The sequence below is a fragment of the Podarcis vaucheri genome, assembly GCF_965113315.1.
Source record: "Podarcis vaucheri genome assembly, chromosome: 13".
Lineage (NCBI taxonomy): Eukaryota > Metazoa > Chordata > Lepidosauria > Squamata > Lacertidae > Podarcis > Podarcis vaucheri.
Window position 1 is genome coordinate 46,968,666 of NC_138751.1, and position 22,977 is coordinate 46,991,642.

The following is a 22,977-nucleotide window of genomic DNA, read 5'->3' on the forward strand; positions in this document are numbered from 1 at the left end:
AATTCAGCAGTGTAAGTTTTGATGGATGTAATAATGGAACACTGCTTCAGCTTATGGAAAATATTCAGGGATTTATGATATGCAAAATGAACCATGGAAAGAGAAGAAGGGAACTCATTGATATTTTAAGGTTGTTTAACCACAGAGCCTAGGGCTTGCCGATCAGAAGGTTGGCAGTACGAATTCCCACGATGGGGTGAGCTCCTGTTGTTCATTCCCTGCTCCTGCCAACCTAGCAGTTCGAAAGCACCTCAAAGTGCAAGTAGATAGATAGGTACCACTCCAGCGGGAAGGTAAACTGCGTTTCTGTGCGCTGCTCTGGTTTGCCAGAAGCAGCTTAGTCATGCTGGCCACATGACCCGGAAGCTGTACGCCGGCTCCCTTGGCCAATAAAGCAAGATGAGCGCCGCAACCCCCGAGTCGGTCACGACTGGACCTAATGGTCAGGGGTACCTTTACCTAAATGTCTAATACCTTTTGTAATGAATTGCTTGGGTTGTTGATCAGTGGGCAACTATTATTTATTTATTTTGCTGTATTCTTTGATTTTAGCACACATTTGCAAATTTATTTTCAAGTGTTACTCAGCGGGGGGTTGGCTATGCGTAGCAGAAAAGGTGTTCTTCGGAATTTGGTTTCTCCTCCCACCCTTCCCACCTAATAATCCCAGGTGAGATATATGAATTCGTTCTGCATTCTGTATTTCTGCACTTGAGCTGCACATCGGTCCCTGGCTGCGTAGCGACGATGACAACGGCTGACTTGCGCAAACGTGCGCACTGCAAGCCTTTGAGCAGCAATCAAAATGCGATGCTTCCCATCCAAGATTCTCCTCTTCACTCCCAGCTGGCTCACTCCTCTTCCCCCCCCCCGCCCCCGCGGCGCTGTTCCCCGCCCAGCTCTCTGATTGGCTCAACGCTCTTTCCTGACACACCGCGCGCAGCTGCTGAGGCCCAGCCCTCCGGAGTCAGCCCCGCCCCCCGGCGCATCCTGCCACAGAGATAGAAAAAATGTAGAGTAATACGAAACGGAGAGTTAAAAAAAAAAAAAAGACAATATACAGCAGGCTATCCCACCCCGCCGCGCTTGGGGGCCCATAGAAAGCAATGCAGAAACACGGGATGTTGGGGAGCACCGTGAGCGCCCAGAATGAAAACAGAAGCAGGATCAATTTTTTTGTTTTAGTTACTTATTTATTAAACTTATTGGTTGCTCATCTTCTCAAAGTCTCTGTGCGACTTGCAGCAAACACACACAAACACACGCACACATAAAATACCACCAACTTTTTATTTATTTTATTTACTTATTAAGCTTATTAGTTACTTGTCACCTGAAGGTCTTCATGCAACTTGCAGCAAATACACACACACACACACACACACACACACACACACAATACTGTTAAATACTTATTGATTTTATTCTTATTTGTCATTTGAAAGTCATTTATCAACTTATTAGTCATTTGTCAAAGCCCTTCTTTGGGGTTTGGCCACTGTTGTATGCTAGGGCTGCCATGCATTACCAGGATTTCAAAGGCGGAATTGAATTCTGGGGGGAATTTCTGAAAGGCGGTGCTTTGTTCTTGATCTTAGGGAAGTAAATTGAAAAACTAGGGTTTTCGGCATTCCTTCAATAACCTTCGGGGTGTCCTGGTTTTTACTTTTTGAAATATGGCAACTATGAGAGCCAGTGTGGTGTAGTGGTTAAGAGCAGTAGTCTCGTAATCTGGTGAACCGGGTTTGCTTCCGTGCTCCTCCGCATGCAGCTGCTGGGTGACCTTGAGCCAGTCACCCTTCTTTGAAGTCTCTCAGCCCCACTCACCTCACAGAGTGTTTGTTGTGGGGGAGGAAGGGAAAGGAGATTGTTAGCCGCTTTGAGACTCCTTAAAGGGAGTGAAAGGCGGGATATCAAATCCAAACTCTTCTTCTTCTTCTTCTTCTTCTTCTTCTTCTTCTTCTTCTTCTTCTATATGCTGACAGGTGAGAGCTGAGTGCAGGGTAGAGACCAAAGGTGGACAAAGTACGCAAAGTACGCTAAACCTCCACTGCCTTGGAGGGATATCTGTCAATAATAATAATAATAATAATAATAATAATAATAATAAGTTTTATTTATATCCCGCCCTCCCCAGCCGAAGCCAGGCTCAGGGCGGCTAACAACAATCAAATAATCAGTCAAATAGTCACACAATCTAAAAATATTTCATTATAAAAATTAATTAAATCAAATTGATGGCAACCAATTAAGCAAAATTCTGTGCAGGTTGCCAAAGGAGGGAGTCAGGCTGCACCCTGACCAAAGGCCTGGTGGAACAACTCTGTCTTGCAGGCCCTGCGGAAAGATGTCAGGTCCCGCAGGGCCCTAGTCTCTTGTGACAGAGCATTCCATCAGATTGGAGCCACAGCCGAGAAGGCCCTGGCTCTAGTTGAGGCCAGCCTAACCTCTCTGAGGCTAAAAAAAGGCTAGAGAGCAAACTCTACACAAATCCAGAGTGGAGTCTCTAAGACACTTGGATGGCGCCTTGTACGTCTCCTTCTGTTATGTACTGAGTTGAATAGGATCCAAAATGCAGCAGTGTGGTTGGTCATAGAACAATAGGATCCAAAATACAGCCATCTGATTGGTCATAGAACAATAGGATTCAGAATGCAGCAGTCTGATTGGTCCTAGAACAATGCAGCAGTATGATTGGTCTGCAGGAGCCACCCAATCCAGCTCCAGGTGGAAGTGAATACACAACCTGATTGGCCTACAGGAGAATCCCGGAATTAGCCAATCACGTGCAGCCCATTGTGTAAATAATATATATAAAGCAGATACTTTGGGGGAACATTCATTCCTTCTCACCACTATGAGCTGAATAAAGAACATGAAATCCACTCTCGACTCCGGGTATATTTCACCTTCTGTCGACTCCTTCAGCCAAGCTGGTGACAAATGTATTGCTCTGCTGTCCTTTGAACCACATTGGTGAGGCTGAGAGAGGGGTCTTGTCGCCTGGGCAGCCCAAGAAGGTCACTTTGGTGCTGCTAACACAACCGTTTGACCCCTGGAAGTGCACTCCATTGTCTCTTGAGAAAGAGGGATGCTGTTGTAGGAAAATCCTTGGGCTCACTTTGGATTACCAAACAAAGACGCTAGCCAAGAATATAGGAGCAAAACAGCAGCCAGTAGGCTTAGTCTTTATTCAACAAGACTGTTGCAATAGCACTTCTACATGGGAGAAGCAGGAAGAAGTGCAGAACAAAGGAGGGTTCAAACTTTTACCAGTTTCCAAAATTACCAGTAACACCCATAAACCGACATCACAACTACATCATAGTTACATCACACAAAGGGAGGGCTATGTGGCAGTAACTGAGTACCAGGGCTTGCCCCCTACCCTTCCCTGAGCTCCACTTTACACCCATCAAGTAAGACAATACTGTAGTAATATTTACAAGTTCCTGGTGCTCTTGGCCAAGCAATCACACTTCTTTGTCTAGGATAGGACTGCTATCTAATTTTGAATGGTCCGCTATCAACAGGTGATGACTATTCATCTAGCACCCATCTGCCAGGATGCCGGGGATTATGTCATTCCTGCAACAATGCCAACAGTGTATATATAATATATGGACACTGCATTACAAAGTTTTCTATAAATGTGACATGAAGACTGGCAACATCAACCCTGCTGTGTGGGAATCCTTTGCAGATGACCACCACATTGCCTGGAAACAATCAGGTTGTGTACCCACAGAAGTGAACTGAGGAGACATGACAACTGGGAGGAACACCGAGAGAGAAACGCCACATTACACCTGCATCAGCGCAACCGGATGGTTTCATCTGCTGCTGCTGCAATAAAACATATCTCTTCTGTGTTGGTTTCTGCAGCTGCAGCAGGCGCTGTAACGCTCCAATGGTTTGACTTCACTCTCCCCCCATGGTGCACTCCCTTCCACTGTCTCTCAAGACCGACAGATGTGAACAACAATTACAAGGTATAATACAGTGGTACCTCAGGTTACATACGCTTCAGGTTACAGACCCCGCTAACCCGGAAATATTACCTCGGGTTAAGAACTTTGCTTCAGGATGAGAACAGAAATCGTGCTTCAGCGGCACGGCAGCAGGAGGAGGCCCCATTAGCTAAAGTGGTGCTTCAGCTTAAGAACAGTTTCAGGTTAAGTACGGACCTCCAGAACGAATTATGTACTTAACCTGAGGTACCACTGTATAATATTATGTTGACAGATTAGTAGTTTACATAATGAAGACACTGAGACACCGTGCCCCCTCCGGGAGAGAGTCAGTGGGTGGCAACACAAAGAACGGGGCCTTTTCTGCGGTGGCTCCCTGCTTGTGGGATGTTCTCCCCAGGAATGCTCACCTGGTGCCTTGATTACATATCTTTAGGTGCTGGGCCTTTGGCTAATTACACAATCTATGTAAAAAATTCCTTCCTGTAGCACCTTAAAGACCAACTAAGTTAGTTCTTGGTATAAGCTTTCGTGTGCATGCACACTTCTTCAGATACACAGATACACAGAAGTGTGCATGCACACGAAAGCTTATACCAAGAACTAACTTAGTTGGTCTTTAAGGTGCTACAGGAAGGAATTTTTTTATTTTGACTATGGCAGACCAACACGGCTACCCATCTGTAACTACACAATCTATGGCCTTTTATGATGTGAGTGGCGCTGTGGTCTAAACCAGTGAGCCTTGGGCTTGCCAATCAGAAGGTCAGCGGTTTGGATCCCTGCGATGGGGTGAGCTCCCGTTATTCAGTCCCTGCTCCTGCTCACCTAGCAGTTTGAAAGCATGTCAAAGTGCAAGTAGATAAATAGGTACTGCTCCAGCGGGAAGGTAAACGGTGTTTCTGTGCGCTGCTCTGGTTCGCCAGAAGAGGCTTGGACATGCTGGCCACATGACCCAGAAGCTGTATGCCGGCTCCCTCGGCCAATAAAGTGAGATGAGCGCCGCAACCCCAGAGTCGGCCACGACTGGACCTAATGGCCAGGGGTCCCTTTACCTTTATGGTGCACAGTTGAAGGGCGGTATATGAATTTACCACAGACCAACAAATAATAATCATTGTTTTCAGACAGACACACGGCTTCCCCATCACACCCAAACCAAAAACTTATATTATTCCACTGGTTTATTACAGAGCATCCCTACACGCATCTAGAAATATCGTCCCACAGAGTTCAGCGGGGATTTTTTCCCAGGTACGTGTCATAATGGTAACAGCATTAGAGTTAGGGCAGTTTTCACATGGGAGACCTGAGTAAGAATAAAAATAAGAATAATGCTTATTCCACGTGAACTCGGCAGTCCTATCAGACAGACTCGCCGCTCTCTTGTTTTCCTAGCTCTATGTACTGCTTTCACGTATTGACGCCGGGAGGGAGCGCGCCTGCTCGCTCGCCCGGCCGCCCGCCCGCTCGCGCACGCGCGCGCGCACTCCTCCCCTCCCCCTCCCAACCGGAACCGTGGAGGTTGCCAGGGAAACGGGAGAGACGCTGCCCGCCGGCGCTTTGGGAGGGAGGAGAGCGCGCGTGAGGGAGGCAGCGGGGGAAAGGAAAGGTGAGGGGGGGAGGGAGGGAGGGAAGGAAGGAGGGGCTCCCCTGGGGGTGGGGCGGGGGGGGTTGACCGACACCCCCACATTAATTCCAAGCGCCCCTTCGTCAGCCCCTTTGCGGGGCGAACGCGGGAAATCTTCGTCCCCATTACCGTCTATTGGAGACACTGACTCTGCCTCCCCCCCCCCGCCTACCTGAAGTGAAGGCTTCTCCCCCCCCCACGCGGGGAGAAGGGGGCGGGGCGCCCGGGTTTAACCCGACCTCTTCCTCCTCTGGGGAGGCGGCTGAGGGGGAAGGTCTCTTCTCCCCATGGCCATGTTGGTGGTGGCTCCCCTTTTTGCAGAGGGAAGAAGACCCAGGCACAGGTGGGCACAAGCAGGTGGACCACAGACACACAGAGGCACACTAAAACACAGACACACACAAAAGCGCGCGCGCACACACAACACACATATACTGAAACAGACACAGGCACGCACACACACACATAAAGACACAGACAGACACAGACAGACACACAGACACAGACGCACACACAAAGACACAGATGGTACAGACACGCACAGACACACAGTCACAGACAGGCACACACAGACACACAGACAGACACAGACGCACACACATATAAAGACACAGACGGACACAGACACACACTCACACAGACGCACATGCACACAGACACAAGCACACACACAGAGAGAAAGACACAGGTGTGCACGCACACACACACGCACACACACGATACACCCTGCTGGGGAGCAGCCTCTGGTCCAAATTACACATTTCCCCTATATTATATAAGATGTTTTTTACGCAGCTATTTTTATATATGTGAGGGAGACCCGATCCCCTTCCCAATTTGAGGGGGGTGACAGGACGGACTCGCCTTCCCATCTTCTAAGAAGCTTGGACACCCTCTTCCTCCCTACCCCAGGCTCTCCCCCCAACTCTGTTCTGTAAAATATGAGCACAATCAGCGGTTCTCCTCCGAATATGCCTAGGTGTTCCCACTTAGGATGTTTCATATCACAAACGGGTCCCGGAGATGTTGCAAAAGGGTAGCTTGCAACAGCTTTTTAACAAGCCAGGTTTTCCTTGGGAAAGGTGAGACTTGGTTAAAGGGGAGAGGGGGTTAGGTGTTCATGAACAGTGCTGGTTCCACAATAAGCATCTCTCTAGAAGCATCCGTCAGTCTGTCCAAGAGCCTCTCCTCCCAGCCTCAGTTGTACGCAGGGTTAAAGAGAGATTTGCATCTTCTGCTTCTTTGGCAAACTTAGTGACCCCAAATCCTCTCCACTGTACCATAAATTCTGCTACCCATGGCTGCCAGAATGTCAGAATGTTAAAATCTCATTTTCTGAGTTATTTCTATCTCATTGAAAGTAGTTTTGCAACTAATTTAGTGACAACTCTGGCCATTACCTTTCAATACAGCAACCAGGGGTGAACTATTCTGTATCTACAAACTTGTATTAATTGAGCCAGCATTGACTTACCAAATGGATAGCACCCATGATAATTAAATTCCTTGGGCTCAAGATACGCTATCCAAATATTCTCAATTTCCGAACTTTATAAACTTGAATTTTATCTAGTTCTTGGTGTGCTTATCCTGCATGTTATAGCCACATTGCAAAATGTATGCCTTTTTCTCATAGCATTATTCATTGCCATAATCTCTAGGGCCAACTTATAGCACTGTTTACTGAGCATCCTGCTCAGTTTAGTAACTCTGGACAGAAATATCTGTTAGGGGAGTTGTTTCCACCTGTGACATGTCATAGTTCTCGGAATATTGTTAAGTCACTGGAAGAGCCAAGGGAAACAGAATGTTTAGACTTCAGAGAACCATAGTACCTGGTTGACTTAAACGCCCTATCTGCCTTCTCTCTTATATAATCGTCTTTCATTTTTTTCCCATGCCCTTTCCTCCCCTCTCTGTCTCCCTTTCCTTCTCCCTCCTCCCTTTCCTTTTGTTGTACATAGTGTGGCAAACCTGTCTCCAGAGAACCAATTCTGCACAGTAGAGCGCCGCAATGAGAGGGCAACAGCAGCTGCAGTGATCCTGAGCGTGAGTGCTTTAGAGTAAGGCAGAGGTTTTCAACCATTTTGGGTCCAAGGTTCCCTTGACCAACTAAATTCTTCCTCTGGCACCCCTGTGGGGTTCAGGAGCCCAGTTATGTCACCCCTTGCCTGCAGAGCCGGCAGCCCCTCACCCCTTTTCGAACCCTCCCTTGCAGAGTGTTCCCTCAACCTCCTCTCTTCTCCCCTTTCCTTGGGAGTCCTCTGGGCAGCCGCAGCTGCTGCCCCTGGTCTCTGAGCTGCACCCCCTGCCCCAAATAAAGGTGCCTCCTCACTGTGCCCCACAGGGGCCTGGGAAGCAACCCCTGGCCAGCCCCAGAGGCACCATGCGCCTGGGAAGCTTGTAGCTAGGGCTGCTGCAACAAACAGCTGTGCAAGCCTTTGGGAGGCAGAGATGCAAGAGGGTATCAGAGGAGGGAGGGAAGGAAAGAGGGACAGAGGCCGTGTCACCCTTGGCACCCCTGACCCTCATTCAAGGCACCCCAGGGTGCCACGGCGCACTGGTTGAAAACCACTGGAGCACAGAAAAGCAAACTGGAACAATTAATGAGTTGCAGAGGTTCCAGCACCCATTAACAAACTATGACCCTTATTGTGTGGAACTGAAATAAGGCGCAGGAGACTGGATTGATGGTTTGCTTTTCCAGAGTTGCTTGAAGTGGAGGAAATATTTTTGGTTAAACGTTTTACATTTCTAAATTATCTTAGTATCACAGCATTGTGGCTCTGAGTTAGAGAAGCATGAGATCAGCAGAAGGTTGGTACACCACCGAGAAGCAGGGACTAACTGCTGCTATACTATACCCACTTTCCTGGGAACGAGCATCATTGAACTCTGGAACTTACATATGAGTAGCATATATAGGACTGCCCTGCAATTGTTCATAGGTTACCATATGGTAATCCCATGGAATACTACATGGGTAACTCAAGGAGTAAAGTCATAGGATTGTACATGGGCTATTAAGTTTTTGTTTCAGCTCTATGTGGAGAAACCTGCTTTCACATGTATTTTTGTTTACTGGGTCATGTACACAAAAGTACATTTTATAACACCTAATTGTTTGAGTTTCAGTTAATAAAGGAATATCTTAAGATCACTTTACCTAAACAGGAGTCTTGGACATGGCAGTTATTTTAGTTCTGAACTCTTTGTCAGTCTGAATATTTCTTGCCAACGAGCTAATGTTTCATTTCAAAATAATGCCAGACAGGGTTTTATTTTTCATTTTTCACTGTGTTTCATTTTAAATAAGCAAAGACCTTACAAATATGTATTAATGTTAATGAAAGTTAAGTAAAAGCTAGGAAATAATATCTTCAGCACATTATATTACATTAATACATCGAACAACAAAAAGTAACCAGAATCATTACTTCTATATCCCTGTATGTTTTTCTGTTATTTACTAAATAGCCACTCTTTTTACCTACAAAATAAAGTTAATTATATCAGACATGGATTTACCTTAGCATTCATCAGCTGCCATTTATGGAAGCTGGGGGATGCAATTTGATATTTGTTCTTTGGTCTCAAAGGCCTTGTCACAGTATGGCTGTATTTTCAGCACTTCCAGTCACTTAGCCTGAGCTATGTAAATGTCAGTTCAAACTTAAGGCAGGGATTATAAAACATACAGGAAGGTCTGCTTTTTATCTTCTTAGGCAGACAAGTGCTTGAAGAAGTCTGAGCCATAATACGCCCTCTTGACTCTTGCCCTTGTTGGCTAACGAATAGTAAGTCATTGGACATTGGCTAGCCTTATTAGCATGGTAGAAAGAGCATCTTTGTCAGAGGAGATCTTTCCCCTTCTTTGACAGAGGCAAACACATTTTAGAAAACCCTACTGACCTAGTTAATGATTTGACATTTTCAAATATGCCTGGGGATGGGCATAGTATTCAAATTGATGGTGGCTGATGAACTGAATACACTTTTAAATGAAAGTAAGAATGTGGATCCATTTTAGAATGGTTTCGGACCCAGTTTTGATCCTGAGACTTATTGGTTGCCAATCCATGCTAGAGAGAAGAGGGTAGATTTTGCAAGGCGCCTTAAAAAATAATAATGCAGGTGCCTGGTGAACAAAACTTGGGAGTGCCACAATCTGGGGCTACCACATAAAAAGCCCTGTTAGGGACAAGTATCAGGGAGCTGGGACTGCAGAAAAGTTGGCTGAACTTTACATTTTGGTAAGGCTTCCCCCTTCAGTTGCTGGTGAATATGGATTGCATGTCAAATAAGTATCTGAACTAGAACAATTATCCTCTGTGGCCACGATCCAGATATTGCTTTAAGAACACAGTTAATTTATGGTCGTTCTGGCTTTTCCACAGATCTACCACTATGCCATCAGTTTAGATTTGAAAATTTTGGTAAAAATTGCTCAACATGATCCCTATATGCTTGGTAGGTAAAAGTAAAGGTAGAGGGAGCCCTAGCCATTAGGTCCAGTCATGACCGACTCTGGGGTTGCGGTGCTCCTCTCGCTTTATTGGCCAAGGGAGCCGGCGTACAGCTTCCGGGTCATGTGGCCAGCATGACTAAACCGCTTCTGGCGAACCAGAGTGCGCACGGAAACGCCGTTTACCTTCCCACCGGAGCAGTACCTATTTATCTACTTGCGCTTTGACGTGCTTTCGAACTGCTAGGTTGGCAGGAGCAGGGACCGAGCAACGGGAGCTCACCCCGTCGCGGGGATTCGAACCGCCGACTTTCTGATTGGCAAGTTCTAGGCTCTATGGTTTAACCCACAGCGCCACCCGCTTGGTGGCAAGATAAATTGCCATCCAGGCAGCCTGGGCAACTCATTCGCCACCTTTAACCCCAATGCGTCCAGGAACCCAACAAAACGATAATTTGATAATCTAGGGAGTGAAGAGTGTCCAGCTTGGAAAAGCTGACAGGAAGCAGTAGAAATGAGCTGAAGCTGAACAAGTCTAAAACTAGCAATGGACCACAGGAATCCCTGCAAACACCACAGATTACCCAAAGCCAGGAATTCAAGGCTTGTGAGATTGTGAAAAAGTTCCTAAGTAAACAGATGATTCAGTTGAGAGCATTCTTGCTCTAGCTTGGTGCCAGTGTCTGGATGTTGTTCTCATGCGGTATTATTGAAACTTAAAGGCATCGCTAAAAATTGCAGCATAACAGTTGTGTAATGAACAGTGTTGGTGGTGTTATAGTTGCCGATACCATTCGAGGGATATCACAGCCATGATCATTGGCAATTAAGTGGCATGTGGGACGAAATAACTTTTTGTGTTCACTCTCTTATAAATGGTATGTTAGCCTGACTTAGAAACAGGCCTTCTCTGTAAGCAGTGACACAGATGCAACAGATACAGCCCTTGTCTTTGGAATACCCTCTTCCCACTTCTACACAGGAAGCTTCTAAAGTAGGATGCTAAAGGCTGCTAAGAACACATATTGTGCATGTCCTTGACATTGCTTATGGTTTGATGCCGATTTTATTTAGCTAGATTGTGTATTTTAATCTTTATTTGATTTTTATATGTCTTTAACATTTTAGTGTTGGAATTTTATTGGGTGAACTGCTTCAGGGTTCCTTGAATGGGAGGCAGTCTACATTGTTTTAATAAATAAAAAATCAGAACTGCTTTCTCTCTGCCCGCATTGCATTTGCTGTGAGGATAAATTACAAGATGTATAAATTATTTGGCAGAATTGAATAGAAGTAGTTTTATATTTACTGTGTTACTCTTAATACTTCTACGCTCTGACATAGATAGATACATTAAATCAGTGCTTTTTTCTGGGGGGTATGCACACCCCTAAACATTTTGTGAATCTAAGTTTGGCCCTATTGAGGGGCAGTATTTCAATATGAGTAGGAAAATGGGGGTACCCCTAAACATTTTTATGGGGGGGGGGAAGCACTGCATTAAATAGTATAATTTATGCATCTACCCATGTCACAGTATAGATAATAATTTATTTTTCTTCATATTAAAAACAAACAAACTCTAATTGTAAGAAATAAGGTTTGTTCTGCTTGGAGCCAAACAGCAGCATCCTTTTCGACCTTACCTGTTTTCAAAATGATGCCCTAGACTGAGAATATGGAGTCAGTCAGATTACCTGCCTTCTCTTGTCTGGGATATCACTCTGGGTGATCTTTGATAAATATTTGCTAAATGTATCCTATCTTGCAAAATTGATTTATTAATTATTATTATTATTATTATTATTTATCATCACCATCATCATTATTAATTTAATTTATTACCAGCTGTTCACCCTAAGGTCGCAATGCAAATTACAATAATTTAAAATGCCACATTAAAAACACTTTATCTTGATCACTGGTGGGCATCTAGAGTTTGTTGTTGTTTAGTCGTTTAGTCGTGTCTGACTCTTTGTGACCCCCATGGACCAGAGCACACCAGGCACTCCTGTCTTCCACTGCCTCCTGCAGTTTGGTCAAACTCATGCTGGTAGCTTCGAGAACACTGTCCAACCATCTCGTCCTCTGTCGTCCCCTTCTCCTTGTGCCCTCCATCTTTCCCAACATCAGGGTCTTTTCCAGGGAGTCTTCTCTTCTCATGAGGTGGCCAAAGTCTTGGAGCCTCAGCTTCACGATCTGTCCTTCCAGTGAGCACTCAGGGCTGATTTCCTTCAGAATGGAGAGGTTTGATCTTCTTGCAGTCCACGGGACTCTCAAGAGTCTCCTCCAGCACCATAATTCAAAAGCATCAATTCTCCGGCGATCAGCCTTCTTTATGGTCCAGCTCTCACTTCCATACATCACTACTGGGAAAACCATAGCTTTAACTATACAGACCTTTGTTGGCAAGGTGATGTCTCTGCTTTTTGAGATTCTGTCTAGGTTTGTCATTGCTTTTCTCCCAAGCAGCAAGCCTCATTTCATATTGGCATCAAAGAAGGGGAAGGGGAGTGGCAGAGACAAAAGGGGTGGAGGGGTAGCAGAAACAGAGAGCAAAAGGCTATCTCGCTCACTTTTGGCTCCAGCCCCACCCACCACCAGCCTGAATGCTAGGGATAGATTCTCCCCATGGGAATGTGGCCCTCAAGAGAAAAAAGGTTCCCCTCCTCTAATCTTGATAGTTCACCCCGTTCCTTAAAGTGTTAGCCCAGACAGCCATTAGACTTGCAATCTTATTTAAGAAATTAAGTTTGGCCCTTTGCTAACCTGACATCAACATATTAAAGAAGGTTTAGATCTAGAGTTAATTGATTTTACTGCCCATTGGGAACCAGCTAAATAGTGGCTCAGGAAATCACAGGTGTTTTTTTAAGGTCACCATATATATATATATGTAGGTTGTGTCTACTGAGTCTTTTGGCCTCAAGTTGCAACTTGTGGATTTACAGGCCAGAGCTGATTCCTGGAACTGACCTGAATCCTGTAATTATGCACCTTGTAACTTCTTTCAAAAACAAGATTACTATTTTCAGATAAGGCAGTAATGTGCTTGTGCTTTCCCTGCTTTGTGCTTTAGTGTGTGTATGCATCTGTGAAAGACTGCAACCTCGTATTTTTCTTTTAAACGGGTTTTGATTTGCGCTCCATCTCTAAGCCTTAAAATACCACTAAACACCCTAGCAATATTGCTATATTTTAGGTTGGGCTTCCTTTCTGGTTTAAATAGGAATCTGGTGGCTAGCTTCCAAAAGTTTAAAGGATAACATCAGCTTACTGGTTTGGGAGCTGCTTTTGCATCCCATCGTAATCAGATGTTGACTATGAAGGGGAGAGAATTCCCTAAGATCAACACCTGCTTTGTGACAGTCTGTTTTATCTGTAGGTTTTCCTGAAGTACTGCCATGTACGAAGCAAAAGAAAGACAGAAGTTTATCAGTGATGCTCAGTACCTGAGAGAGATGCAGCACAAGATGGATTCAGAGTATCAGGTAGAGTCGTTTATCCACTGTGTTGCCATTTTCACGAAGAACGTAAACACAAAGCTACGCGGGATGAGGCTAACTTCATCAGGTGCACCATCATTTAAGTCCAGGGCCGGATTTAGGTTGGATGAGGCCCTTAGCTCCTGAAAGTAATGGGGCCCTTTATATGTCCAGCTATCCTTTGGTTTTGGAACAGACTTCGGAACAGATTACGTTTGAGAACCAAGGTACCACTGTATATAAAGGTAAAGGTAAAGGGACCCCTGACCATTAGGTGCAGTCGTTGCCGACTCTGGGGTTGCGGCGCTCGTCTCGCTTTATTGGCCGAGGGAGCCGGTGTACACCTTCCGGGTCATGTGGCCAGCATGACGAAGCCACTTCTGGCAAACCAGAGCAGTGCACGGAATCGCCGTTTACCTTCCCGCCGGAGTGGTACCTATTTATCTACTTGCACTTTGACGTGCTTTTGAGCTGCTAGGTTGGCAGGAGCAGGGACCGAGCAACGGGAGCTCACCCCGTCACGGGGATTCGAACCGCCGACCTTCTGATCAGCAAGTCCTAGGCTCTGTGGTTTAACCCACTGTGCCACCCACATCTCATACCACTGTATATAAAAAGGTAAAGGTACCCCTGCCCGTACGGGCCAGTCGTGTCCGACTCTAGGGTTGCGCCCTCATCTCACTCAAGAGGCCGGGAGCCGGTGCCGTCCGAAGACACTTCTGGGTCACGTGGCCAGCTTGACGAAGCTGCAACTGGCGAGCCAGCACCAGCGCCGCACACGGAAACGCCGTTTACCTTCCCGCTATAAAGCGGTACCTATTTATCTACTTGCACTTAGGGGTGCTTTCGAACTGCTAGGTGGGCAGGAGCTGGGACCGAATGACGGGAGCTCACCCCGCTGCGGGGATTCGAACCGCCGACCTTGCGATCAGCAAGTCCTAGGCACTGAGGTTTTACCCACAGCACCACCCGCGTCCCCACTGTATATAGAAAAGAGCAAATTAGTGATATTTTAGGGAGCAGGCTAGCAGGCGGGGCCCATTACTTACATCATAGGAGCTTACACAACACAATACACTGTTGCTGTATGTAGGTTTTATTTTATTTATTTTTTATCTCATATTTGTAAATGTACATCCAGGTTTTTTCCCCCTTTAATTTTTTTTGGGGGCCCCCAAGAGAGTGGGGCCCTAAGCTATAGCTTGTTTAGCTTATACGCAAATCTGGCACTGTTTAAGTCCCTCACATAAACCTCTTTTCAAACAAAGTTGTGCTTGTTTCTTAGGCTTGCCTGAGAAAACAAGAACAGACTAAAGAGCAGTCTGAGAAGAAACGAGAGCAACACGCCAGACAAGAACTGAGACAGACAAATATATCGTCCATCTCTGCTGTGCGTACTTATGAAAGGCCATGGATTTCCAGAGTCCCCACTAATAGACAGGTAGCTATTTGTTAATTTCAGAGATAAAAATCGAGTGCAAGAGAAGAGTAATCTGATAATGCCCCCTAGCCACTCCAGCGTTCAGGGCTGCCTCAACCCATCTAGTTGTTAAACAAAGAACATATCAGGAAAAGGAGCTCAATAGGGGGGGAAAAAGGCTGCTAGGAATTTGTTATCTAATTTTTCCCCATGTAAGTATCTGTGACAAATATGATGCACTGTATAACATTTATATTTATCCTGGGGACTGGGTGATTATTCATATGCTTTCATCAAGCGTTTACTTTCTGGAGAAATACTCTAGTATATGCTTAATTAGCTTTTCTTTGCCTTCTGAACCAATATACCAGCATGCAAATGTACATATCTATCTACTGTTTTATCTGCTCTTTGCAAAGCCTTTATTATTTCCTTAACATCTGCATTCATTATTTTTCAAAGCATTCATTGTACTGTCTTGAAAATGAAATAGGCTAATTTTACACATTTGCCCAATTTAATACAGTACCCCTCCGCTGACAGCAGAGTAAAAGTTAATCTATTCACACTGTGAAACCTTAAACAAGCCTATCTCGGCTTGAATGCGAGTGGAGGAAAGATCTGATCGAATGCAATTGAACACTGGTGAGGTTTCATCATCGAGCCCACCTAGTGGCAGTGAAGGCAGCAAAGCAGGCATACTTTGCTGCTTCATTGCATCCTCACTATGCCATCCAGTAGAGCTTTTCCGGGTACAGTGGTACCTCGGGTTACAAATGCTTTGGGTTACACGTTTTCAGGTTGTGGACCGCGGGAAACCCGGAAGTACCAGAAAGGGTTAGTTTCAGATTTCGCCGCTCGCGCATGCACAGAAGCTCTAAATCACGCTTCGAGCATGCGCAGAAGCACCAAATCGCATCACGTGCGTGCGCAGATGCAGTGCTGCAGGTTATGAACGCTGCGGGTTGTGGACGTGCCTCTGTCATGGATTACGTCCGCAACCCGAGGTTCCACTGTAGTGTGAAGCCCCTTACAGTCTGACCCAAAGGAGGTGGTGGTACCAATGGTAGCTCACTGTGACTTGTTTGCAAACCATTTTGAGGACAAAATCACTTGCATCCACTGGGATCTTGACTCCGCTGTTATAGCAGATGAATCTCAAAGGCTGTCCAGAGCACTGTCTAGTCCTGTTGTGTTGGGTGAGTTTCAGTTAGTAAAGCTGGAAGATATGGACAAGGTGCTTGGATTGGTCAGAGTGACTACTTGCGCTCTGAACCCTTGCCCATCTTGGCTGATAAAAACTAGCAGGGAGGGGACAGCTGACTGGACCAGGGCAGTGATTGATTCCTCCTTGCCAGAGGGTGTAGTCCAACAACTCCTCAGGAAACCATCCCTGGACTCAGGCAATCTAAGTAACTACTGGCGAGTTGCTTATCTCACTTTTGGGGCAAGGTTCTTGAGCAGGTGGTTGTGGACTAGATCCAGGTGCTCTTGGAGGAAACTGATATTTTAGATCCATTTCAATCAATCCAGTTAAGACTGAGACATTGTTAGTGGCTGGTTCCCTGGGCTAGATCGATTTGAGGTTGCCTCCTCTTGATAGGGTTACACTCCCTCTGAAGGAGCGGGTATGTAGCTTGCAAGTACTCCTGGATTCTTTGCTGTTGCTTGAGGCTTAGGTGGCCTTGAGGCTTAGGTGGTGGAACTTCTGCGCCTCCATCTGGACAGGGATAGCCTAATTACTGTTGCCTATACTCTAGGTAACCTCCAGGTTAGATTACTGCAAAGCTTTGTGTGTAGGTCTGCCTCTGAAAATGGTTCAGAAACTTCAGCTGGAGCAGAATTTGGCAGCCAGGTTGCTCACCAGGGCAAGATGGTTTGAACATATTATACCGATCCTGGACCGACTGCATTGGCTGCCAATTAGCTACCAGGCCCAATTCAGAGTGCTGGTTTTGACCTATAAAGCCTTAAACTGATAACCTCAGATGAACGACAGTATAGATTTTTAAATAATAATAATAATGTTATCCATTGGCATTTGCACTTTCTTAATGATCTGGTACAGTTCTCAGCTCTAAAGGATAGCAAAATACACATTTAAAAGTGTGTTTTGAGATAAAATTTATTTAGTGCAGATGATGTGGATCTGGTCAGCTCTTACTGGAATTCACAAAAAATAAATTCTTCAGGCATCTCTAGTACAGAGTACTACTCACTACTAAGTAGCCACAATAAGCTCCTAGACACTGAAGGCTAAATAAGAGGCTTCTTCTACTGGGATGTAGCTTTTGCATTGGTAAAGAAGATTCTGTTAATAAATTAACTAATTTTCACCTTGGCAGACCTCCTCCGAAGAATCTTCTGGATGTGAACTGAAATCTGCTATTAAGCCTCTTGGGAACAAAGGAGAAGCTAAATTTCCTGCCATTGACAAAACATCTGTTAAGCAGAAGCAGAAATCAAGCACATGCACCAAAAAAACAGAAAAAAGTGGACCTGGCCCCAAAAAAGATTTTTCAGGTGCGTATGGAGAAAGTTCTCAGCTATTCATTGAAAGAAACGGATGTGTGGAGCTGGAGCCAGTGATGTTCACAAGCTCAAGGGGTCCTAGAGAGGACATAAGATATTTGAAGGCTTCTAGGTGAGCAGGCAGGGGACACGGGTGGTGCTGTGGGTTAAACCACAGAGCCTAGGACTTGCCGATCAGAAGGTCGGCGGTTCGAATCCCCGCGGCAGGGTGAGCTTCCATTACTCGGTCCCTGCTCCTGCCAACCTAGCAGTTTGAAAGCATGTCAAAGTGCAAGTGGCGGGAAGGTAAACGGCGTTTCCGTGCACTGCTCTGGTTCGCCAGAAGCGGCTTAGTCATGCTGGCCACATGACCCAGAAGCTGTAGGCTGGCTCCCTTGGCCAATAAAGTGAGATGAGCACAGCAACCCCAGAGTTGGCCATGACTGGACCTAATGGTCAGGGGTCCCTTTACCTTTACCTTTACCTAGGTGAGCAGGCAAGGATTGGAGTCAAAAGAGTTAAATCCAATAAGGCAGCCAAACCCAGCTCAGTACAGATGTTACAGAGGTGCTCTTGCTGACAGATGCATCTGACCTGGAAGATTTTGTTCAACCTGCTGTAGGCAGGGTTAAGCTCCCTCTGAAGGAGGAGGTTTGCAGTCTGGAGATGCTATTAGATCTGTCTTTGGATTCCTTGGCAGAACCTTAAATGCAAAGCCCCTTTCATCATCTGAGGCTATTGCGCCAGTGGCAACCTCTCCTGCACAGAGATAACTGGGGCACAGCTAACCATCCCCTGGGGACGCTTGATAAGGACTGCTGGAGTACATTACACAGGGCGTTGCTTCTGACAAATGTTCAGAAACAACAAATACTTCAAAACATGGTGATTGGATTGCTAACTGGGAACCAGGAGTGGTAAATTTATATATGCCACCTCCCAGTGGATTTCCAAGCGCAAATCGAAGTTTGGTTTCAACTTCTGCCCCAAAACAGTTTGAGTCCCCTTTAGGATGGCCTTCTGCCACATGAACTTGCCTAAGTATTATGCTCATCCTCAGGGATTCTTCACTGCTCCCCCATCATCACTACCAGAAGTTAGGTAGGTGATCGCTAGAGATGGGACCTTTTAATTTCAGTGTCCGATTTTTAGAACTCCCTCACAAGGGAGGATTGCCTGGTGTCAAGCCTTATTTATTTTTAGTGTCTTTAAATCCACCCAGGTCTTTTAGATTGATCAGTTTGTTTGTTTTAAGGCTGGAATAGTATTGATTTTTACTGCTGTGCTGTTTGACATGAGTCTTTCATTTCATTGTGTATTTGTGATTAGGGATGGGGTGGTAATTTGAAGCAGTGGAACTTGACTGTGTTACAGAGAGTGAACACAATTGAGGTGACAAAATAAAAAAATTCCTTCCAGTAGCACCCTTGTTGTTGTTGTTGTTTAGTCGTTTAGTCGTGTCTGACTCTTCATGACCCCATGGACCAGAGCACGCCAAGCACTCCTGTCTTCCACTGCCTCCCGCAGTTTGGTCAAACTCATGCTGGTAGCTTCGAGAACACTGTCCAACCATCTTGTCCTCTGTCGTCCCCTTCTTCTTGTGCCCTCCATCTTTCCCAACATCAGGGTCTTTTCCAGGGAGTCTTCTCTTCTCATGAGGTGGCCAAAGTATTGGAGTCTCAGCTTCACGATCTGTCCTTAGAGCATACAGATATCTGAAGAAGTGAGCATGCACATGAAAGCTCATACCAATAACAAACTTAGTTGGTCTCTTAAGGTGCTACTGGAAGTAATTTTTTTATTTTGTTTTGACTACGGCAGACCAACATGGCTACCTACCTGTAACTAGAACAATTGAGGTGGACAGCCTGTCTCAAACAAGCTTTTTTCAACTGTGCTCACACACTGCCCCTGCCTTACATTCTGCTGCCTTCCACCCCCTTACCTTAGAGAAAGAGTATCTCACCTTGGGGAAGAGGTAACAAAAAAGAATAGCTATGAAACATACCCTATTCTTCTACATGCCCCCACTCACCTTGCCCCTCTGTTTTAGCATTACCATGCAGGGAGGAAATAAAAACCCAGGATTTAGAAAGCACAGTTGGTTTAAGAGAACAGTTTCAAGTCCTTACAAATTCACTCATAGAAAGTGAAGTTTTACACATAGAAAGTGCAAGCTAAGACATGTACTCCCTGTGCCGTGTCCCGTGTGCAAATGTTATGCAGTCTCATATATTGTGCTTAGTCTCCATGGACCCACGATTCATAAGCCAGAGGTTCCTTAAAAAAATATTTGCATAAAACAATGTTTATCAGCTTTCCAGAAGCCAATTTTATCAAGAAGACAGCGACTGAACCAGAGAAGTTTTCTGGAAAACACAGACACTGAGAATATGAAGAGAGTGGAAGGAAGAGGGAGGAAAACACCAGTGCTGCATGGAATAGCAAAGACTACCAAGAGTGCTGGTGAGGAACTCTTTTTCCACATTGCATTAAGTTTATACCTCCTGTTTATAGAAGTCATCCCTGGTCCAGAGCTCCATCTTTGTTTCACGCCATATTTGGAACTATTATGTGAGCGAGTTCTCACCTGATTGAAGCTGAAGTTGCTTAGATTGAATTCAAAGGAGGGTTTGGTTTGAACATCAAAGCTGCTGCACCTTGATGTTGGCCTTTTGTTGAAGTGGTTTGAGAGATCACAGCTCAGCTGGTCGAAAAGTGTGCATGGGGCGCCAGTTATACAAAGGCCTCGTCTGTGGACAGGGAAAGGCGCCGTGCATGCAGTGGGGATCTACCATGTATGTAGAGAGGAGAACAAGAAATGGGGCTTAGCTTGTTCTCACTGCCATGTGTGTGCGTGTGTGTGTCTGTATACACAAACACACACATGCAGATACTTAAAATGATTAATGGGCATGCAGCTGCTATTAGAAGCTGCTAAGACAAGTGAAACAGGCTTCTACCATCCCCCTTTGTTGGCCCCCTTTTGTACAGTTCCCAAAATACTGATTCTGGATTAGAGCTAATAAAAATAAGGCATCATTGTTTTGTATCAATAATAATAATAATAATAATAATAATAATTTATACCCTGCCCTCCCCGACCGAGACCAGGCTCAGGGCGGCTAACACCAAATATGTAAAATACACTGAAAACACAAAATCAAACGATTAGTTTAAAATACAATTCGAAACACATTTAAAATCAAAATAAAATTAAGTGGGAACCCACGAATCATAACCCTAGGGGTAAGGAATTAAAATTTCACCAGGCCCGGCCACTTGTGCTGGTCCCATATGGGCCGATAGAAATAGCCAAAGAGGCCACTTACATGCAGTGCCCCATAGAGAGACACTGTACACAGATGTTTTTGCAAGAGGCAAACAGAAAGGTTTATTTTAGGGCAATACAGTGAGTTCATGGTGAAGAAGGGAACTGAAGTGGTGTCTTTTCAAGCATAGTTCATTGGACTATGCTGCATCTAAAAACAACAACAAACCATACAGGTATCTTTTTCCAATGAGCCTTACAGGGTTTGGATAAATCATTGGAAAAGTCTTTTCCGAAGAGCACTCCACTTCTTTCATTAGGGAGATTCAAAGAAAAGATAGGTCTCTCTCCCATTTTGCAGGAAGCCCCAATTTGCCAACAGGCTAAAAGGAAGCCTCACTCCATTTCCAGATACCACATCTATAAATTTAAGGGGCAGTATAGCCATTTTTAAAGAAATTGTTTGGGGTAGGGGTTAAGGGGAGGAGCCGTGCAATCCCCATGTGGATCTGGGGAATATATTTGCCACTAGTGGTTCTTGTGTGATCAGTTTGTGGACATCACTAAAACTGAATAAAATGCTTTGGCAAAGAAATTCTGAAAGCAACTCTTGCTCTCAATGCAGACTCGCAAGATGTCGCAGGACAAAGAAGTGGCCCTGTTCTCAAGACCAAGAAGAAAGCTCCAGAAAAGAGGACCTTAATCCAGACCTCCAAACTAAACATAGACAGCAAAAGCCTAGACAGGGATCTCAAAAAAGGAAGTGTTCTCACAGCAGCTCAGCAGCCCCCAAGTACTGTAATGGATTCTACTGTTCAGGTTGCTAATGGTCCTTTGTTATCAAGTGAGCCAAGCAACTCCAACCTTCCCCCCATTAAAAATACTCCCATAAGGCCCAGAGAAGACGATTTTTATGCATTGTTGTGTGCAAATGTGGAAGGTTCTACCGAAGAGAATGATGACGCTGAAGACGTTAACGAGATAGAAGAGGAGTTTCTTTCCTATGATATCAGTAAGTCTCCTCCTCCTGATCAGAACAACAGAGTCAGTGGGATGCCCGTCGCACAGGCCGAGCAGCCGAACTGTGATATGGGAGTTGGGGGTGACATTAGGCGGGCTGAGCTTTCCCACAGATTGCCACGGCAACACAGTGGAGCAGTGGAGGCAGCAGCTGAACAACCTTCAGTGGGCCAAAGGAAGTCCAGAGACCAAAGGCACCCTCATGTTCTTGAAGAAAACAACCTTTCGGAAGAGGCCCACAAAAACGAAGGTGAGAATTCCAAAAGCCCACATGCTGAAAGCAGACCCAGAAGCGCAGCAGCGAATGAGACCATTGGCAATTTAAGTTCTACAGAAGACTGGTCAGGGAACAACGGCTGTGGTAGAGAAAGACAAGGTTTTGAGAGCAATCAAAGATGTTACACTGGACTCATTAGTTCAGCTAGGCCAGCAGTTCAGAGGCCTCCTATGCGTCCCACATTTAATATCCCAGGATCCTTAGCACAACCTATAAACAGAACTGAAACGACAAGCAATGTGGATGCTGCTGCAGCTTCTATGCAAACCACAGAGCTGAGTGGAAGCCCCAGGTTCACTGTTCGTAGACAGCTATCTCCTATAAGAATCAGGGAGTCCTTTTCAGCTACTGAAAGTTGTCAGTCTTCATCACCTACCATCAGCACCTTTGAGGACAGTAGCCTGCTGGAAGATAGTATAAGCAATGGTCTAAGCAGCCTTTCCCCAAGCACCACTTCTCATGATGAAGACAATTTTCTGAATTCCCACAGCTCCTCCTCATCCACAGATTCTTCCCATCCATCTCTTTTCCGGGCAAACTTCACAGCACATCTTCACATGGCTGGCCCTCTCCCCGATCAAGTACCAATTTTCTTGACGGTATCTGATTTGCGAAATCAAAGCAGTTTTGTGAGCAGTGCAACCACTTGCAGTTCACCAAATATGAAGGAGATTAGTAAGCCCGAGACAGATCCTGAGAAACTAAAGAAGTTGCAAGAGAGGTAAGCTGTCTATAATTGGAGGGGCAGTTGTGACAAATGTACTTTTTCAGTCTCAAGATACGTCATTAGGAGCGGAATTTGCCACTGAAGTCCTTTGCCTGGTCTGAAGCCATATTGAGGCAGTTAAAAACCTGTACTTAGTGCTAGAGTTCAACTCAGGAAACCTTGGAATGGGATAATGTCTATTTCTATTTATTTATTTTCGG

At 45.4% G+C, this 22,977-nt stretch overlaps 1 protein-coding gene across 5 annotated transcripts in view; it reads left to right on the top strand.

Annotated features, from left to right (window-relative positions):
- The first annotated feature begins 5,467 nt into the window (after nt 1-5,467).
- Nucleotides 5,468-22,977, top strand: part of MARCHF10 (membrane associated ring-CH-type finger 10) — a 32,939-nt gene continuing 15,429 nt past the window's right edge. The window contains exons 1-7 of one of the 5 annotated variants that reach the window (XM_082194823.1): nt 5,468-5,583; nt 7,566-7,664; nt 13,452-13,557; nt 14,837-14,992; nt 17,317-17,494; nt 19,799-19,948; nt 21,379-22,771. In XM_082194823.1, the coding sequence (XP_082050949.1) occupies nt 13,471-13,557; nt 14,837-14,992; nt 17,317-17,494; nt 19,799-19,948; nt 21,379-22,771 (1,964 nt within the window). In that variant the 5' untranslated portion in view covers nt 5,468-5,583; nt 7,566-7,664; nt 13,452-13,470. Of the gene's footprint in view, nt 5,584-5,817; nt 5,945-7,418; nt 7,665-13,451; nt 13,558-14,836; nt 14,993-17,316; nt 17,495-19,798; nt 19,949-21,378; nt 22,772-22,977 lie in introns of those variants that run through there. The other 4 variants (XM_082194821.1, XM_082194825.1, XM_082194822.1 and 1 more) reach the window with 4 other exon arrangements.